At 45.5% G+C, this 21,045-nt stretch overlaps 1 protein-coding gene across 2 annotated transcripts in view; it reads right to left on the reverse strand.

The window, feature by feature from the left end:
• Positions 1-3,285: 3,285 nt before the first annotated feature.
• The window catches only part of MARCO (macrophage receptor with collagenous structure), a 38,490-nt gene continuing 20,730 nt past the window's right edge, over positions 3,286-21,045 (reverse strand). For both annotated transcript variants that reach the window (XM_016188886.2, XM_060178007.1), the window contains 7 exons: positions 20,531-20,629; positions 20,377-20,439; positions 9,774-9,818; positions 7,496-7,594; positions 6,720-6,764; positions 5,413-5,589; positions 3,286-3,586 (listed from right to left, as the gene is read on the reverse strand). In XM_016188886.2, coding sequence (XP_016044372.1) covers positions 3,456-3,586; positions 5,413-5,589; positions 6,720-6,764; positions 7,496-7,594; positions 9,774-9,818; positions 20,377-20,439; positions 20,531-20,629 — 659 coding nt within the window. In that variant the 3' untranslated portion in view covers positions 3,286-3,455. The remainder of the gene's footprint in view (positions 3,587-5,412; positions 5,590-6,719; positions 6,765-7,495; positions 7,595-9,773; positions 9,819-20,376; positions 20,440-20,530; positions 20,630-21,045) is intronic.

Raw genomic sequence — 21,045 nt, forward strand, 5'->3', positions numbered from 1 at the left:
ACTAAAGGAGAAGGACTATGTCAAGTGGACTGCACCGTCACAGGCAGGCTAGGAGGTCCTGCTCACTTCCAGAGATCCCACCTGTTGGCTCTCTCCAAGCTGAGCTTGCTGTCATCTTCCTCAGCTGCTCTCTAGTTCTACAGCCAGCCACGAATCAGCCACCAAGCCCCTATACTGGCATGCCGCAGTCCCTGGGGAATCTGAATAGCAAGCTTTTCAGCTTAGCTTAATGGAGAGTTTTATCATGGGAACCATCTGGCAGAGGCTCTAGGCAGGAGCAACGCTCCTCTCAGTATTACCAATGTTAAGCAGAGCTAGGTTTGAATCCCTCTCTGCTCCTCCCTAGATATGTGTCTTTGGGCAGGTTAAATGTTATCCAGTAGATATTGCTGTCTAGACAGCTGTCCCCAAAGCTGGTGGCCATCTGTGGTTGCTCAGGTGTGGCTTTTGATGTGCAAAAAAAAAAAGTTTAAAAAAGTATCTCTGTAAATTGTGGTTTGTATACACAATGGGATACTACTCGGCTGTTAATAATGATGAATTTACTTTCTTCACCTCATCTGGGATGGAGCTTGAAGGAATCATGTGACTTGAGATCAGCCAGAAAGAGGATGAATATGGGATAATCACACTCAAAGAAAGGCTGAGAAATAAGAACAGAAGGAAAAACACAAAGCAGAACTTGAAATGGAGTTGGTGTATTGCATCAAAGCACTCTAGGGTCAGGGGGGGGGTTCAGGTCCTGGAACATAATGGCAAAGGAGAATCTAGTGGGGGTTAGATTGATATGTGGAAAACTGAGAAATGTTACACATGTACAAACTACTCTATTTTACTGTCGACTGTAAACTACTAGTCTCCCCAATAAAGAAAAAAAAGGAAGGAAGAAAGAGAGAAAGAAGGAAGGAAAGAAAGAAAGGAAGGAAGGAAGGAAGGAAGGAAGGAAGGAAGGAAGGAAGGAAGTATATCTGTTTCCAACCCTTCTGTGTTCCTATAACTATTCCCTAGTGAGTGACATTGAGGTGGTGGAGAAGACAGCTTTGTTTCAGGCAGTACCTAATTTTTATTTTCCTTTAGCAAAGCATGTTGTAAGACAAGGGACTTAGAACATGCGTAGAGAGGGAACCCCTCCCACTTCACCTCTGTGCCCCCTCTTGTGACAGCACTGGAACGGCACGCACAGAGCAGCCTATGATGCCGGTAAAACAAGCCAGTCACCACTGCAAGGTGTTATATCCTCGAACCCCTGCCAAGGTGTGGGATGTCTTCTTTCCTCTTAGCCCACTCACTCCCCTGTCCCACATGGCAGCAAAAGGTGGGTCATCACTGCCAAACCGAGAGTCAGAATCCCCCCGACATTTGGATGCTTGCTATGAAGTTGTACCACAGAAGTCTGGAACCTGTGAACGATGCACACTCGGCCCAGGAGAGAGAGTGTGATGGTGCCGGGAAAGTCTGCATCCCAGGGGGGAAAATGGAAAGAAAGAGGGAGGCCACGGCTCTCAGAAGAGGTGAGCTGTGGCTTCTTGGTTGAATTCAGTCTTCCCCTGAATAAAGATGGACTGAGACTCACTGGAGTAAGGCAAGTAAAAGAGTGTATTTAAGGAGTGTGCGTCCTGATGAGAACTGAATTTTCTGTTTAAAGACACCACTTTTTCCTTCCTTCCTTCCTTCCTTCCTTCCTTCCTTCCTTCCTCCCTCCCTCCCTTCCTTCCTTCCTTCTTTCCTTCTTAGTAGCCGCCAGGGTTATGACTAGGGTTCAGTGCCTATACAACTAATCCACTGCTCCCAGTGGTTTTCTCTCTCCCACCCCACCCCCATTTTGGGAATAGAGACAGAGAGAAAAGGGGGAGATAGGGCAGGTGCAAGGGAGAGAGACACCAGTAGCATTGCTTCACTGCTCATGAGCTTCCCTCCTGCAGGTGGGGACCCAGGGCTTGAGTCTGAGTCTTTACTTCTGACCATGTATATTCTCTACTAGGTGTGCCAACCCCTAATGATATGGTTTCTATCTATCACACGACATGGTATCAACTACACAGCCCTTCTTTTGTTGGTCTGATGCTGGAGGGAGCTCTCACTATCAGGGATGCTATGTCTGAAGTATTAAAAATATGGTCATACACCATCCTGACTTCCCTGGGCAGACAACTTCACCAATGTGTCCTGAAGTCTCACCTCCCCAGAGCCCTACCCCACTAGGGAAAGATAGAAACAGGCTGGGGGTGTGTATCTACCTGCCAACACCCATGTCCAGCAAAGAAGCAATTACAGATGCCAGAACTCCCACTTTTTGCACTCCATAAAGAATTTTGGTCCAGAGGGCTGGGTGGTGACGTACTGGATTAAACACACATAGTATGAAGCACAAGGACCAGTATAAGGATCCCGGTTTGAGCCCCCAGCTCCCTACCTGCAGGGGTGGCAAAGCAGATCTGCAGATGTCTATCTTTCTCTCTCCCTCTCTATCTTCCCCTTCTCATTCAATTTCTATCTGTCCTATCCAATAAAATGAAAAAAAAAAAAAAAGATTTTGGTCCATACTCCCAAAAAGGGATAAAGAAAGGGAAGTTTCCAATGGAGGGGATGGGACATGGGACTCTAGTGGTGGCAACCTTACAATCTTGCTAATGATTATTAAGCCACTAATTAAACATGTTTAAAAAGTTTTAAAATAATAATAAATAAAGGATGGTCATGACTGATGTTGACTACAGGTGATCTCCTCTCCCTCTTCTTCCTCCTCCTCTTCCTCCTATTTAGACAGAGAAAGAGAGGCAGAGAGAATATGTGAAAGAGACCACAGTACCAAGGCTTCCTGCAACACCGTGAGAACTGGGCTCAAACCTGGGTCTTGCACATGACAAAGCAGTGCACTACCAGGCCAGGCGGTGGTGCACCTGGTTGAGCACACATTTTACAATGTGTAAGGGCTGGGGTTCAAGCCCCCAGTCCCCACCTGCAGGAGGAACGTTTCTCAAGTGGTAAATCAGGGCTGCAGGTGTCTCTCTGTCTCTTTCCCTGTTTGTCTCCCACGTCCTCTCAATTCCTGGCTGTCACTATCCCATAAATAAAGATAATAAATTTATTTTAAAAAACAAAACAAAACAGTGCACTCTCCTTTGGCCCATGGTTTCCACCTTCCACTTCACATTTAGATCCATCTGTATCTCTGCTGACCCACTGTCCCCTGCTTTAAGTGGACACTCCAGCCTCCTTGTGTGTAAGAACCCAATGAAATATTGGGCAGTGAGTGGACACACCAATCACAGATGTTACCAGGGGTTCAACATAAACTCTTATTATTTCAACCCTAGGCAATGGCAGTGCTGGGAACTTTATTAGTGCCCCCAGCCCAGAGACTGCCCAGCCTCTCCCAGGAGCCCTACAGGTGAGTGCCAGCCTCCTTCTGAGTGTCAGAGTCTGCAGGACCCAGGAAGGCTGCCTGCTGAGGGTCATCTACAGCTCACGCCCGCGTCCTCGCCGTGGTTGCAGTTGTGAGAGCCCCAGCCATTGCTGTGGCAGTCCCACAGGGAATCCTCTCTCCCCTGACAGCCGACATTATCCAGCCAGATATTCCCAGTGCCTGGAGACAGAGATGTCAAAGAGGGAGGCAGCAGTCAGACTTGGCCCAAAGCTGAGCATTTCCACCATTCCTTCATTATTTTATTGCCACCAGGGTTTTGTACCTGCACAATGAATCCAATGCTCCCAGCAACCATCCCCTCCCCCACTTTTTTCCTCTTTCTTTCATTGATAGAGACAGAGAGAAATTAAGAAGGAAAGGGGAGATATGGAGTGAGAAAAAGGGACACACCTGCAGCCCTGCCTCACTGCTCATGAAGTATCTATCCTCTTGCATGTGGGAACCAGGGACTTGAACTCATGTTCTTGTGCATGGTAACATATGCTTTCAACTGGGTGTACTATCATCTGGTCCCCAAGTGGCCTCATTTGTGGCCTGGAACTTCCATGTGGGTGAATTCCCATTGTTCTTACCTCCAACCAGGCCCCAGGTGCTGAGGGCTTGTCTACTTTGCCTCTGTTCTGATCTCTGTCCTTGGGCCTGAGTTTCATCCAAGTGTTGAGTATTTAATTCTTGCACTATTTCAAATCTGCTCCCAGGGGCTGCCAGCCCTCGCCTCTTCCCTGCTCATTCACTCCCGCCTTATCCATCTTCCTCAAATGCCTCTTTACACCTGTCAGTCCCCCAGCTTGGAAGCATCCATACCAGTCTCCAAGCCTCTTTCTTGATTTCAGAGCAAGGACTCAGAGGAAAATCATTGCTTGATTTGATGACAAAAATTTGCACTGTGATGGGACAACTGATGGAAGCTTAGTAGTCACCAGGAGAATATGTAGTTCCCCCTTTCTGTTATTTGATAGGACAGGAAGAATTTGGTAGAGAAAGGGGAGATAAAGACAGAGAAAAATGACACACTCCTGCAGCACTATTTTACCACTCATGAAGCGTCCTCCCTGCAGATGGGAATACAGGTTGGAGCTGGCTTCTTCTGCCTGGTAATGTGTGTGCTCAGTGGAGTGTGCCACTGTTTAGCCCTTGAAAATACGTATTTTAGGAGCCAGATGGTGGCACACCTGGCTGGTTGCGCATGTTACAATGCACAAGGACCCAGGTTCAAGCCCCCAGCCCCCACCTGCAGGGGGAAAACCTCAAGTGTTGAAGCAGGTGTGCAGGTGTCTCTGTCTCCTTCCTTCTCTATTTCCCCCTTGCTCTCAATTTCTAGCTGTCTCTATCCAATAAATAAATAAAAGTAATAAAAAAATTTAAAAATATGTATTTTAAAGGAGCCTTACCACCCAACTGGACTCAGATTGAAAAGCATTCATACTCCTTTTGGTAGAGTAAGTACAGGGAGCACTTGGGGGGCAGGACAAAAGAAGGTAATCAAATCACCCAGCTGGGTCAGTTTTCTAAAAATAAATTAAGACTTCCATTTTATAAATCATTTATTTATTTAATTTGGATAGAGACAGAGAAAAATTGAGGGGGTGGGGGAGATAGAAAAGGAGGGAGAGAGAGACCTGTATCACTGTTTCACTGCTTCACTGCTCATGAAGCTTCTCCCTGGAACTGAGGGCTTGAATCCAGGCTCTTAGTCGCTGTCATGTGTGCAATGGACCAGGTGAACCACTGCCTGGCCCCGCTGGGTCAGTTTTATGGATAAGCAAATGGTCTCAGTCAGGGGACTCAACTGTCCTCGGGCTGCCAAGCTGAGGCATGGGAGTTTGGGGGCCCTGAGCTACAAAACTTTCCATTTGCCTGACCCCATTCTGTGTTTTGAATCCAGAGCAAGCTGAGTCATTTGCAAGAGAAAGATGCCAGTAGCCCACCAGGAAGAGAAGCCCACTTCTGCACTGGTGGAAAGAGACTGTTGGCTGCTGACTCACCAGCTCCCACGTTGTAAATGGCCGTCCCTGTAGTGTAGCCCAGCATGCGGCAGAAGACAGTGGCATCTGAGTTGTCCCAGTCATCATCACAAATGGTTCCCCAGGCACCATTGTAGAAAACTTCAGCTCGGCCCCGGCTGGCAGAGCCAACGATCTTGACGAGCAACATCGACTGGCCTGTGTTAGAAGGACATGCAGGAGAAGTGAAGGAAGCGATTGTGGATTTGGGGTGTTTTGATCTGGGAAAATTCTATAGTTAAGAAACTGAATGTCAGCAGCAGAGTTGGAAAGAGCCCCAATCGGGGCATCTGCTAGGCAGCCACTGTACACCTGGGTCTCTAGCCAGTGATGCCAGAGCAGTAGATATCTCTGTGGCTGGTTCTGAAGATCATGTCTTGCCTTGGAGAAGAAACAAAGAGAGTGGAAGGAATGATGGAAGGAAGACAGACAGAGAAAAAGGAAAGCAAGGGAATGAGGAAGAAGAGAAAGGAAGCTATTGTATGCTAGCTGTGTGTCAACAATATGCTATTTTTTTAAATTAGTGATTTAATATAAATTTACAAAATGACAAGACAGCAGGGGTATAACTCCACACTGTACCCGCCACGAGAGTTCTGGATCCCTAATTCCTCCACTGGAAGCTACAGCAGTTTGCTTAAGGCTGCAGATATGGGTTGACTATTATTTCTACAAATATCTGTCTATATTTATATATAATTGTCCTTTTCTTTTAAAGGTTACATCTTCTTTTCCTTTCCAAGTTGCACATAAACCTATCACTACATCCAAATGTCCCTCTCTTTTTCATCTTCTCTCTTCAGGTCCAGGTGGAGTTGCAGTTCAGAGGCCTCTGGTCATCTCCCCCCACTTACTTCTCCCCCACTGGAAGTATGGATTAGAATTATTCTGGGGTGCAGAAGGTGGGAATTCTGACTTTGTAATTGTTTCTCTGTTGGACATGAGTGTTGGTAGGTAGATCCATACCCCTATCTTTCAACAGCATGTTATTCAAGAGATGAGTCTATTAGCATTTCCCCAAAGTGAGGAATTTTCAAGAGCCAAGGCCTCTTCCCTACCACATATACGATTGTCTGTTTGTATATTAATACAAGGAAGAGAGGGAGAGAGAAAGTCAAAGCATCACACTGGCACATGAGATGCCAGGGAATGAACTAGGCACCTCATGCTTCCAAATCCAGCACCCTATTCACTGTGCCACTTCCTAGAGCCCCAGATATGTAATTTTCAAATACAGAACTAACTCTAAGATAACAACTCAAGTTCGAGAAAATAGAAATAACAATTACCTTTTTGACCTTTTTCTCCCTTTTCTCCTTTCTGTCCAGTAGATCCTATCATGAGGAGAGAAACCACATAATTTGAAAGAAGAAGAAAAACAAAGCCAGGATTTTCTTACATTCCATTGCCAGCTGTGGGGCGAAGACTAAGAGAGCAAAGTAGAGGTCAAGTTCTCTCCTCCAGTCTTGCCAGTGACCTGGCTTGGTTTTCAGTACCAGTAGTTAAGCAGGAAGAAATGAGCTTAAGCTACAATAGGAAGGATCTCAGCTAGAAGAGCAAGGAACCTTTGCGAGGTAGAAAACAGAGTAGGGAGCGGGGATGGATAGCATAATGGTTATGTAAACAGGCTCTCATGCCTGAGGCTCCAAAGTCCCAAAGTCCAAAGTCCAAAGTCCCAGGCACCACCATAAGCCAGAGCTGAGCGGTGCTCTGGTTAAAAAACAAAATAAAACAAACAAACAAACAAAAAAAACAAAGAAGAGAAAAGAAAAGTAGCCACAAAGTAGGATGGAAGTATCTCCTGTGTGGAAAGTTTGGTTAGCCATGGGCACTGTCAGGAGTAGCTGGGGGCATGGCTGGCCACGGCTCAACTGAAGTCAGCGTGTCTGCATGTTGGGAGGAATCTAACACACTTCTTTGTGGGCTCGGTGCCCAGGGAAGAAGTCTCAGCACAAAAATGAACCATGAAACCAATAGATTTTTACCCTCCTGCTTTAGAAAGCTGCTAACCTTGCTGCACCAGGGCCTCTCTTTGCGATGCATGAATCAGAAATAGAAACCTTACCTTTCAGTCCCGGATCTCCCTTTTTGCCAGCTGCTCCAGGAGCACCTTGAAGGCCTACCAGCCCCGGAATTCCTCTGTCTCCCTTCATGCCTGCTGGGCCTGGGACAGAGAGAGACCACTAAGGTCAGACTCACTTCTGCTTTCTAAGGATGGTCATCAGCCGTTGGTGTTTAGTAAATGAGTTGGTTTCAGCTCCTACAGTCCCCCCTTCCCATGAATGGGCTATTTGGAGTGTTCCTTCAGGGTCTCTGGTCCAGCTCGGGGACCGGGAATAGAAAGGTGCTGCTCCAATCTCCAGAAGCCAGGCCAACAATGTCTGAGAAGACAGAGACAGTGGCTGGCTGCACTCTAGGGATTATTGGTTCCACTGGATTATTACATCATGGTGTGGGAATTCGAGTCATTCTGGGAAAACTCGCTAGAGTATTTCTAGGCCTCAATTCCTGCCTTAGAAGATTAAAATGGGAACAGAAAAATCCAGCCAGTCTATGAAGAAGAATGGTGGTTCCAATGTTTCCTTTTTATAGATAAAAAATTAAAAAAAAAAAAAAAAGAATCACCTAAGAGATTTTGTTTTGTACTTTCCACATGCCATTTCCGGTAGGAGATTATAGAAAAGTCTAAAAACTGTGTATGGACAGTGCCAAGGTCAGGGCGGTGCGCAGTGATGCACCGGGTTAAGCATACATAGTACTGAGCAAAAGTACCCACACAAGGATCCTAGTTCAAGGCCCTGCCTCCTCACCTTCATGAGGGTCGCTTAACAAGTGGTGAGACAGGTCTGCAGGTGTATATGTTTCTTTCCCCCTTACTATCTTCCCCTCCCTTCTCAATTTCTCTCTGTCCTATACAATAAAAAGAAAGAAAAAAGAAAGAAGGAAAGAAAGAAAGGAAGGAAGGAAGGAAGAAAGAAAGAAAGAAAGAAAGAAAGGAAGAAAGAGGAAGGAAGGAAGGAAGATGACTACCAGAAGCAGTGGATTTGTAATGCCGGGACTGAGGTCCAGCGATAACCCTGGAGGAAAATAAAAAAGAAAAAGGGGGGGGAGGAGAAAGGGAGAGAGAGAGAAGGATTGAGAGAAAGGAAGGAAGGAAGGAAGGAAGGAAGGGAGGGAGGGAGGGAGGAAAGAGTGCCCAGGTCAGTAGCCAATTACATGGGATGCATTGTAGGGAGGTTGAAGATGATAAAAGTATCTAGTGAGAAGCAGGAGGAGGAAAGGAGGCTCTTGAGGGGTCAAAGAGGAGATAAGAGAGGGACCCAAGCAGATATGGGAGACACACACAGAGAGAGAGAGGGTCAGAGAGAGAGAGAGAGAGAGAGAGAGAGAGTATTTGCAGGCAGCCTGGGGACTGAGGCTGGGACTTCATGGCAGGGGCCCCCACCTGGTCAACGTTGCACAAATTCTTTCTTTTCTTTTCTTTTTTTTTTTAATTGCCACCAGGGTTATCACTGGGGGTGTCAGCACTACAAATCCACCACTCCCAATGGCCATATTTTTTCCTTTTCTTCTATTTTATTTTTGATAAGACAAAGAAATTGAGAGGTGAGAGGGAGATAGAGAGGGGAAAAAGAAGCCAGAGACACCTGCTAATTTGTTTCACCACTTGTTAAGCGTCCTCTGTCCTCCCTACAGGTGAGGAGCCGGGGGCTCAAACTTGGGTCCTTACAGGATAATCTGTTTGCTTGTCTGGGTGCACCACCACCCGACTCCTAGAACGTACTTTCACCTTTCACCCCGCTACCCTGGCTGTATCCTATGCCCCTCCTATGTCACCGGTTCCAGTCCAGGAGAATAACCTGAGGTGTGAGTGGCAGAGCCCCTGAGCCCTCCATTCCAGTGGGCTAGACCCCAGCTCCCTTGGTGGGGGGTGGGGTGGGAGGGTCACAGAAATCTGTACGAATGTAAAAGGCGTCCATGTCTTTTCTTTTTAAAAAATTTAAGATTTATTTATTTTCCCTTTTGTTGTGCTTTTTTGTTGTTGTTCTTGTTGTAGTTATTATTGTTGTTGTTACTGATGTCATCGTTGTTAGATAGGACAAAGAGAAATGGAGAGAGGAGGGGAAGACAGAGAGGGGGAGAGAAAGATAGACACCTGCAGACCTGCTTCACCACCTGTGAAGCGACTCCCCAGGTGGGGAGCCAGAGACTCGAACCGGGATCCTGACGCCCATCCTTGTGCTTTGCACCACCTGTGCTTAACCCTCTGCGCTACTGCCCGACTCCCCATCCATGTCTTTTCTGTCCTCATTCTGAGATACTGAAATGAAGCAGTCCTTTACCTGGGACTCCTGTTTCTCCTTTTGTCCCTTTCTGTCCTGGAAGTCCTAAAATCAAAATACAAAGAGAGAAAAAGAAAGAAGATAATAAAACTTATATATTCGACATTTTTAATCTTAGACAACCTCTGCCTTTTGTCTGATTAATTCAGATGGGAAGATACATTGGTTCTCTGAGATCATTTAAAGTCTCTCAGGCTGAGTGTCAAAGCAGACAGACTGAAGATAAATGGTGATGTGTGTGGGGGTAAAATTGAAATGTAGTGACACTCCCTCCCATCATGACTCACTCCCTAGTCCAGTACTGACCTGACTGGTGTCTAGAGAAAACCCCATTTCCTACTGTTGCATTTTCTGGGGAAGTAATGGAGAGTGGGCTTGAAAATAAAGCTGTTTGAATTGCAAAAGACTGTAGTGTGTGAGGCCTTGGTGACACCAGGGGCTTTGGGCTCTGCCACCTGTAAGAGATGCTCAGCAGTATTTGTTGTGGCCCCCAGTTTGGTTGATAATTCATGTGGCTGAAGGGTCTCATGTCCAAATAGTGAAAAAAAAGTAATAATAGTGGGGGCTGGCCAGTGGCTCACCAAGTTAGGCACATATCATACTAAGCGCAAAGACCCATGCAAGGATCTGAGTTTGAGCCCCCGGCTCCCCACCTGCAGGGAGCAGTGAAGCAGATCTGCAGGTGTATATCTCTCCCTCTTTATCTCCTCCTCCTCTCTCAATTTCTCTCTTTCCTATCCAATAAAATGGAAAAAAAATGGACGCCAGGAGCAGTGGATTCATAGTACAGGCACCGACCCCCAGCAATAACTCTGGAGGCAGAAAATAGTCACGGCTACTGTGGTCACCCTGTCGATGAAAGTTCCTTCTCTTCTCCCCCTACCCTTGCTTTCCTTCTACCCCTTCTCTCCTTTCCCTCCTTCCTTCCTTGCTTCAGCCACTTATCCCTTGATACTCTGACTCTCATAGACCAAGTTCCAGGTTGGGTCACTGTGGGGCCATAGTGTGTTGTCCAGCAGCATCATGCTCTCAACTTGACACGTCGATGTTGATTTCACATTGGAGAGATGGGATTGTCCAACACAGCTATACAAGTGGCTATTATGAGAGTTACAAGGGAACACATGCACTCAGGAGGCTGTCCTCTCACCTTGTCCTTGATGGCTGTCCTGCCCACATGCAAATCAGCACAACATAAGACCCAGATCACCAGAACTGCAAGTTCAGTCCCCGTTGTGGACAGCTTCCTGAGAGAAGGGCTTGCCTTCACTTCAATTCCCAAATGCCCCCAGTACTTACTGGGCTCCAGTCAGTGGACAGCCAGCAAGAGGCCTGCAGCCCTGTGTTTAAATCATGAGCATGGGAAGCCCTCACACTTGGCAGCATTTCAGAGGACATGCCCTGGGGGGAAGGGGCAGAGGGTGGGGGCAGCATGGCATCATTGCTGTGGCTTCTGAACTTGGCTCTCTTGACTGAGAAAGCCACTAGTTTAATGCTTTGCTTTAGGACTGGAGAGAGAATGAGGCTCCCCAAGCTGCTGGGAGCTACAGCTTCCTCTGAGGTAGGCCCTGGCTGATAGGCCCAGCTCACTGCAAACTATATAGGAGTAGTACATTTGACCCCTCTCCCCACTGGTTCTCTAGAGGATTTAGATCAAATCTGTAAAACCTGCTTAAGCCTTGCCACCTGGGACACTGGGTCCCGCCAGTGGACTTGGCAGCTCTTTTCCCCTTGGCAACAGTTAAAGAGTCAGATAGCCCAGCTCTGCTGCCTGCTGGGTGCTTTAGACACCTGTGTCCCATCAGCATGGCAGCCCAATGCTTCCTGGAGCTCCACATAGCTGGCCCACCTGATTCTCAAGATAGCCCCAGCATGCCTGGGGCACATCCTTTCCCCTCTGTAATAGGTAGTCAAACTCAAGTATGCCTCAGAGTCATCTGCACAGGACTTGTGAAAACATAAAGTACAAAGGGAATTGGGTGGTAGCGCAGCAGGTTAAGTGCAGGTGGCGCAAAGTGTAAGGACCTACTTAAGGATCCCGGTTCGAGCCCCCGGCTCCCCACCTGCAGGGGAGTTGCTTCACAAGCAGTAAAGCAGGTCTGCAAGTGTCCATCTTTCTCTCCCCCTCTCTGTCTTCCCCTCCTCTCTCAATTTCTCTCTGTCCTACCCAACAATAACGACAACAGCAAAAACAATAATAATAACAACAATGATAAACAACAAGGGCAATGAAATGGAGAAAATAGTCTCCAGGAGAATAGATTCATCGTGGATTCATAGTGCAGGCACCAAGACCCAGCAATAACATTGGAGGTAAAGAAAGAAAGAGAAAAGGAAAGAAAGAAAGAAAGAAAGAAAGAAAGAAAGAAAGAAAGAATTAAAGAAAGAAAGGAAGAAAGGAAAAGGGGCTGGGTGGTGGTGCACCTGGCTGAATGCACATATTACAATGTGCAGGGACCCAGATTCGAGCCTGGTCCCCACCTGCCGGGGGAAAGCTTTGTGAGTGGTTAAGTACTGCTGCAGGTGTGTGTGTATATGTGTGTGTCTCTCCCTCTTTATCACCCTCTTGACTTCTGGCTGACTCTATCCAATAAATAAAGAAAATTTAAAAAAGAAAAAAGAAAAGATATTTTTTAAAAAGTACAAAAGGGGGCCGGGTGATGGCACACCTGACTGAGCATGTATGTCACAATGCTCAAGGACCCAGGTTCAAGCCTTTGGTTTCCATCTGAAGAGGGAAAGCTTCACAAATGGTGAAGCAGGTCTGCATGCGTCTCTCTATCTTTTTTTCTCTCTGTCTCCCCCTCCCTCTCGGTTTCTGGCTGTATGTATCAAAGACAGATAATAAAAATATTTAAAAAAAATAAAAGCAAAATAAAGTACAAGGGGCCAGGTGGTGGTACACCCAGTTGAGTACATAGGTTACCCAGGTTCAGGTCCCCGGTCCCCATGTGAAGGGGGAAGCTTCACCAGTGGGGAAGCAGGCATATCTCTCCTCTATCTCCCCCTTCCCTCTCAGTTTCTCTCAGTCTCTATCAAGTCAATATATTTTTTTTAAAGGAAGAAAAGAGAGTGCTGTACATCAGTCCAGAGCTGCTTGTTTGGTGGCTCTGAGCCAGCGGCCTGAGTCTGTATTCTGAACAGGTGCTGAGGTAGGGTTGGCACTGCTGATGCAGGGCGCACATTTTGAGGGGCATCAACCTAGACAAACCTCATTTATTCTTCTGGGCCACCTCCTAAACTCCCTTTCAACCTTCTTGTCTCTAAAGAACTTAGAGTCTCTTCATACAGCTGAACTTTTCTCCTCTGAGCTGATTTTTAGCTTGAATGTTTGTGTGACTATTAACTTCACTTAATGAAGTTCAGTGGTGGAAAGGAAAATGCCGAGATCACAAGCTAAACTCTCCCAGACCCTGCTGACCCTCTGATATGTATATCATAACTGTCTGTCTTGTTGTCAAAATCCCCCTCTTTGTGGGAAGGAAGTTGGAATTGAGTTTCATGTGATTTCTCCCCTGGCCTCACTGGACTATAAGAGGGTGTTGTAGAGTTGATGGAAGGATTAGTAATTATTTCTCCTTAAATCAAGGCAGTGTCCAGAGAGAGAAGGAGAAAGGGAAAGAGAGGGAGGGGGAGGGAGAGGGAGAGGGAGAGGGAGAGGGAGAGGGAGAGGGAGAGGGAGAGGGAGAGGGAGAACGAAAAGTAGTCTCTAGAAATGAATGCTGTAAAGCCACACTGGAAAGCGAGTCAAGACAGGTCTTCCTTCTTAACCACAAGCAAACTGGGTTTCCCCTGGTGTCATCAACTTATCAAGTGGAGAGGACTCAAAACATTTATTTGCAAGCTGTTTGTTAGAGAAATGATTCCCCTTCCCCAGAAAATCATTTAGTTAGAGAGCATGTGCCTTCTTATTGTTAAGCATTCAGTCTGAGTTCTGACGAAAATCTCAGAATGCTCCTATTATAAGGGCAAGCTGCTGATTTCCAATCCACAGAGCTGTCAAGCTGGCAGGGACTTGGACTTTTGGATGACTCCTCACACTCGAGGGCCAAGAAAGTCAAGGTGCTGCCCACCATCACTTAGCTAATTAGCACCAAGTCCAAATTGAGGGGCAGGTCTTCTTATTTACAATAGAAATTTTATTTATATAGTATTATTAGTCAATGAAATTTCAATTAATAGTAAATGCAAATATGTTAAAATATAATACAAAATTCACAAAAACATAACACGGCTTTCCAGTACATAAACTAACCTCAAACAATGTCCAGATTCACAGACTAAGTGCAGTCTAGCACAGTAGGATGCATGCCTAACTGACACGCTGAACTGTGGAGTAATAGGGAAATTGTTGGACGGGAGATCCAAAATTGATATGTTTATAGTCTTTTATAGTTATTTCTTTTCTTTTCTTTTTTAAATTTTTTTATATTTATTTATTTTCCCTTGTTGTTTTTTATTGCTGTTGTTATTGATGTCATCGTTGTTAGATAGGATAAAGAGAAATGGAGAGAGGAGGTGAAGACAGAGAGGGGGAGAGAAAGATAGACACCTGCAGACCTGCTTTACCACCTGTGAAGTGACTCCCCTCCAGGTGGGGAGTCAGGGGCTCGAACTGGGATCCTTAAGCCGATCCTTGTGCTTTGTGCCACATGCTCTTAAACCACTGTGCTACCACCTGACTCCCCCATAGATATTTCTAAGAAACCTACCAAGAAAGAAGGGCGTCTTTATCCTATGACTCTGCAATTTCTCTCCTGGGGATATATCCTAAGGAACCAAACACACTCATCCAAAAAGATTTGTGTATACCGATGTTCATACCTGTACAATTTGTAATAGCCAAAAACCTGGAAGCAACCCAGGTGTCCAACAATGGATAAGTGGCTGAGAAAGTTGCGGTATATACACAATGGAATACTACCCAGTATATTGAAATGGTGGCTTCACCTTCTTTACCTCATCTTGTATGGAGCTTAAAGGAATCTTGTAAAGTGAGATCAACTAGAAACAGATGGATGAATATGGGATAATCTCACTCATAGATCGAAGCTGAAAAACAAGATTACAAGAGAAAATACAAAGCAGCACTTGGACTGGAGTTGGTGTATTGCACCAAAGTAAAAGACTCTGGGGTGGGGGGAGGGTTCAGGTCCTGGAACATGATGGCAGAGGAGGACCTAGTGGGGGTTGAATCGTTATTTGGGGAACTGAGAAATGTTATGCATGTACAAACTATTGTATCTTATTGTTAACTGTAAATCATTAATCTCTCAATAAAGAAATTTTTTTTAATGTGGTGAAAGGGAATCTTTTGTAGTGTCAATTTAGTAGAATTAGCAGTACTATTGAATTAAGTGCTTATGATGTGGGGAATAGGATTAAATGAGAAATTACGCTAGCATGATAGGGTTTAGCTGCTGTTACAGATTTTTCTCTGTTGCCTTTATTTAAAGTAACATGTCTTAATATGTAGATGAGAAAGTAGACTTCAGGCTATCTGTGCCTTGACTTTATCACAAAGGCAAAATAAAAGGACACAGAAGTATTCAGATTTCTGCTTGATTTTTAGACATAATAATTATTTAGATGCAGAACTGATGATCCAATTAGAGTTTTGGAGTTTACATGTTCGGGCTGCTGCTGAGATTATTTCATGCTGTGGGAATGGTAGGAAAAATGCCATGGCTACAAGATGCAGCAATTCTTATTACCAATCACATTTTAACTTCCAAAATGGCTAAGAAATTTAGAGCTATGCTGTGTTATGTTGGGCTTTTTTGTTTGTTTTGCAATTATTTTGGCAGAGAGGTAATTTTGCAATTGTTTGAAAGATTGAAGGTTAGCAGAAGCTTAGTTTGGAAATTTTGATAAGACCCTATTTTGTGGATGGTGAAGGAAATTATCATTAGAGAAAATTCTGCTGAGTGAGCCTGCTCTATTTAATGAACAATTCAGCTCATCATCCCAGCAGAATAGAAGGAGTTTCCTCTTTTTTAAAAATATATTTATTTATTCCCTTTTGTTGCCCTTGTTGTTTTATTGCTGTAGTCGTTGATGTCGTTGTTGTTGGATAGGACAGAGATAAATGGAGAGAGGAGGGGAAGACAGAGAGGGGGAGAGAAAGATAGACACCTGCAGACTTGCTTCACCACTTGTGAAGCAACTCCCCTGCAGGTGGGGAGCCAGGGGCTCGAACTGGGATTCTTATGCCGGTCCTTGCGTTTTTTCCCACCCGTGCTTAACCCACTGCACTACCACCCTGACTCCCAGAGTTTCCTTTTTATCACCTCTGATCTGAGAAGTTCTCCTCTCTCTCTCTCTCTCTCTCTCCCTCTCTCCCTCTCTCTCTCTCTCTCTTTTACTCTCTCTCATACACACATATTGTGTGTGTGTGTGTGTGTGTGTGTGTGTGTGTGTGTGTGTACAGTCTACTGATCAGAGTTATAGTTAGTGACTGTTTGCAACCACGGAAATGTTTAGTTTCTAAGTAAAGGTTTACCCATCAACTGTGGGTTATGAAGTGAGAGATGACGAGGATTCTTATTTCTACTGAGTCCTGTGCCTTTCATAATCCTACAGAACAAATTTTGGAGAAGCATGACTTTACAATCAGACTTTGAGATTGGCTTCCTAATTCAAAGTATACTAACAATGTCACCAAGGAAAGCATTTAGCTTCTGAGAACCTTTACTTCCCTGACAGTGAGGGAGGAATGATGAAATTCAGGTCTGAAGGCAGATATACAAAGCATATGGGAGTAAAGTCTCAAGTATAGTGCCTTGTGGGGAACTGTGACGCTGAGGTTGAGCATGATGTGGACCTCCTATAAAATAGGTGCCCCGTCAGACACCCCCACCTGGGGTCAAGCAGGGGGGTCCTCAGCCTCCAGGATTCTGTCCCCCTTATCAGTCTCCCCCACCCCACAAGGGCCCCACATTCTCTAAGCACAAAGGTTTACTTCCTTGTTCTCAAACCGGTTAATCCGCTTACTCTGCTACTAGAAGCCCCCTCACCTCTTCCCTGTCTCCCATTCTTCTGACCATATATGGTTCAACTCCCCCTACCCAGGCAAAGACCTCTCTCCTTCTCCCTCTCCCTCTCCCTCTCCCTCTCCCTCTCTCTCCGTGTGCTGGCTGATAATCTCACTTCCTCATCCCCTGAACTGGCTAGACCACCCGCCCAGCGGTTACTGGAAAAACCCTCGCACCCTTTCTTAACCTCCTGGAGCCTTAACCATATTAGGTATAAACAAACTGCTTCCCCCTACCACCCTTTAAAAACTCTGCTCTGCTGCTCAATAAATAGACTATCTGTCACCACAGACTCTTGGTCACAAAGGTATCCCAGCATACTCACCCCTGCTGTCTCGGGGCATATTCTTGCTGGCGCCCATCTCCAGTGGGCAATGGAATGGTCACGCCAGAGAGTTATATCCTAGATAGGCCCCCCATGAGAGTCTGGCAGTGCCTGAAACACCACTCATAATAAACAGACCTCTTAGAATTAGTGCACAATAATGAGATCTAGTTGTTAAAGAGGTCAGGTCAAGTGTGCTGTAATTTCTGCTTTCACCCACTAATGCTAGCTGGTTTCTTGAGAGATTAATGATTCTATTTACAAAATGGGAAATACATCAATTTGAAAAACTGACTTGATAGAATTAGAACTGGAGAAACACCATAGTATGTCCAGTTTGGGGAATACCAACATTCCGACATTAAAAAATCTGCGTTATCTTCCACAATGAGAAGATTTGGCTCAAATTCAATCTTTCTTCTCCCCCTGGAGGAATCCTATCTATCTAGAAGCTCATCAGCTCACTACAGCTATGGTTACTCAGATTATGGCCCTTGGGTATCCCCTTCAAAGATGTTCATGTGGGTCATCAGACACATAATGAAGGCAAGCCTTTGTATTTGTGTGGGAAACCTATGTAATGTGATATACAAGTGACAGCAATACCCCCAAATGGAAAATGTCATTGATCTGGCCAATTGGAGTTAATGAATAGCCCTCAACATTGACCTGGGTGGTATTTACCACTAGACCTGACTGATGGAGATGCCCGTGAGGGTGTTCCACAAATATTACAGGGACACAGCAGTGGAGTTGAATCCATCACTACACCACATGACCAGAGATCTCTTTGCTAACATGGGGGCTGGGTCTTATGTAAATAACAGAGTCAAATAGTCTGATACCTTGATGTCTTCTAAGAGTAGAAGAAACTACTGCTGTTTCCATCCTGATCTTTTCTATCTATGAAGAAAGAGTCCATGGTGACAGAATATAACATGTAATGGATAAGACCAAGTTGTGAGAGCTGGGAAGATAACATAATGGATATGCAAAAATACATCCATTTCTGAGGCTCCACAGTTCCAGGTTCAATCCTCTGTACCACCACATAAATCCAAGCTGAGCAGTGCTGTAGTCTGTTTCTCCCTCTCTTTCTCTGTATCTATCAGTAAAACAAAACAAATAAAAAACCTATTTTTTTAAAAGACCAAGCTGTGGATCAGCCAAATCTGGATTCTAATTCTGGCTGCCACCATAACTGGCCACCTGATTTGGGTAAGCTTGGAAAGAAGCTTGGAAAGTAACTTTTTTTTTAGACTATAATACCAAAGTAATGGTTCTCCAGAAAGGAAGGAGTGTTGGATAAATGGAGTCAAAGAGATAAATTATGTGCTGATGGATTAAACTGGATTCAGACTATTGAATTTAAGAATGTGTATCTGATGAGGAAGATTGGTCCTGAAATGAGTGCAGCCTAGAATGTTCCTAACTGTGACCATGGACTGTGAGCTTAGACCTACAGGGACTCAGAAGTCACACAGGCTCCTATGATAAATGTGAATAGTCGTGTACCCTAGGTCAGATCAATGACCTAGGTATGTATATATTTAGCTTACTTATACATACTTAATGGTATGTATATGCTTCCCTCATGTTTGGGAGCTACTTTCTGCCCTAATCCAACTTTCTAGGCCTATTCTCAACTCTGACACCATCTTCCCAGACAATATTTTTGGTCCACCTGTGTGTTAGCTATCAGGCTCAGGCAAAAATTATAAAGTCAGGGGCCCCTTGGAACGTATCTAAAATAGACTTCCTAGCTTCTTCCCACATGAAGACCCCTTTTTCCTCGTCTTCCGTATTTCTACCTTTGGGTTCCTGTTTAGTGAACAATTTGCCCTGCTTTATATCTTACCACCTTACAGCCAGCAAGTTGCAAACACTACCATGAAGCCATCCTGACTTCCCTGGAAAACAACCTCACCAATCTGTCCCAGAACCTCCCCTCCCCAGACCCCTACCCAACTAGGGAAAGATAGAAGTAGGTTGGGAGTATGGATCCACCTGCCAATGTCCATGTTCAGTGGAGAAGCAATTACAGAAGCCAGAACTCCCACATTCTGCACCCCATAAGGAATTTTGACCCATACCCCCTGAGAGATAAAGAATAGGGAACCTTCCAGTGGAGGAGATGGGACACAGAAATCTGGTGGTGGGAAATGTATGTAATCATACTCTTGTTATCTTCCAATAATTGTTAATTACTGTTAAATCACTAATAAAAAGTCACAAGAAATAATGCATGTCTGAAATATATAGTACTGTAATGTAAAGAAAAGTTAATGTTATAATGCTATGGTACTTCACTTAAAAAACATTTTTTCAAAAAAAGGTGTTCATCCCATTAGGTTGCCATGGTTATCAGAAGCTGTTCTGATGATGCAAGCTCACCCAGCATGCAAAGTACAGAGCAAGATTCTCTACCCTCTGAAAGTGGGAAACACAGCTGGAAAGGTTGAGGGAGTGGGCATAGTTCTCCTTGTGGGCAAAACTCATGCCCTACCCCTAAGACTCTTGTTGAGTCAAGAACTGTTAGTTTGACAATGGGGGCAAGCAGTGTTTGTCTGTCTCCTGTCCCAACTGTCTCTCTGCAAGTGTGGACAGGACTTAGGCAGTGTGGGGAGTGAAGGAGGGTCAGATACCAACAGTGACTCAACTTCTTGGTGCCTGGAGGTACCGAGTGACTAGGTAGTTGCAGTCATAGTTTCCAGAGATGACCACACTGCTATATGCAGGTCTGTCACCCAGACTTAGTTGGCACAGTTGGAGTGACTGTCGGAGTGACTGTGTCTAGCCTAGTGTAAGTTGGTGTGGTGGTTTGCAAACAAATCTCTGTCAAGTTGGTCACTTCTCAAGTCTTAGCCTCCTACCTCAGGAAACTAGACAAGAGGGGTCTTCTTGACCAAATCTAGAGCTCTGACATGTGGGGAGCCCCAGTGCAAATCAATAAGGAGAAGAATCTGTGCACCCAGCTTGCGGGAGGGGGTGGGCAGACCAGGTGATGTTTGAATGAAGTGCTTGAGGGTGACAGTGGTCATAGTATTCAAAGCCTTTCAGGGACTCTGATCACAGAAAACAATAACAACAACAACAACAAAAACCCTTTGACTCAAAGGTCTTGGCAGAAGAAAATGCCTTCTTTCAGCAGGAAACCTCAGGGGTCTGAGCACATAAGACTCCTTGTCTTCACTGTCCAGCAGCCCAGCCCACCCCACTCCCCACCCTGTCCACCCCCTATTACCTGTGTCCCCCTTGCTTCCTTTCATGCCTTCTGGCCCTGGGCTCCCGGGTCTCCCTGGTGGTCCTAGACAAAAGATGGAACAGAGGACACAAGGACTCAGCTGTGTGACTTCGCAGACGTCAATCCCACGTCACCTCAGGTCTGAGGACCTCACCTGTCAGTCCAGTGGATCCAGGTTTGCCTTGCTGACCCGGGATACCCGGGGGTCCCGCAGCACCAACTGTCCCCGGGGGACCATTGGCCCCAGGCTGACCTGAAAGTGAAGTCATGGTTGTGAGGCTGGGCAGGTGGTCAGGGGTTTCACTACCCAGCATGTTTAGCTCAGCAGTGAGAAGGGTCTGTCTTAACACTTCATGTGTTCCCTGTGTGGGAAGCTTGAAATATCTGTCTCTAGAAGCCATGAGCCAGCCTCATACTTGGAGGAAGATGAGGGTCTCAGGGATTTACACTTACTAGCATTGTTGTTGCCTTGACCACTATAGTTTGGGACCTGTAGGCTTATTGGGAACTCTGGGTTGTGGCTATCTAGCTCGACACCCTCAGTGGCTGAGTAAGACAACGTTCTAAAGAGAAATATCAATTGGGGGTGGGATTGATAGCATAATGGTTATGCAAAAGACTCATGCCTGAGGCTCCAAAGTCCCAGGTTAGCTGAGCAGTGCTCTGGAA

The sequence above is a fragment of the Erinaceus europaeus genome, chromosome 18 (assembly GCF_950295315.1).
Source record: "Erinaceus europaeus chromosome 18, mEriEur2.1, whole genome shotgun sequence".
Lineage (NCBI taxonomy): Eukaryota > Metazoa > Chordata > Mammalia > Eulipotyphla > Erinaceidae > Erinaceus > Erinaceus europaeus.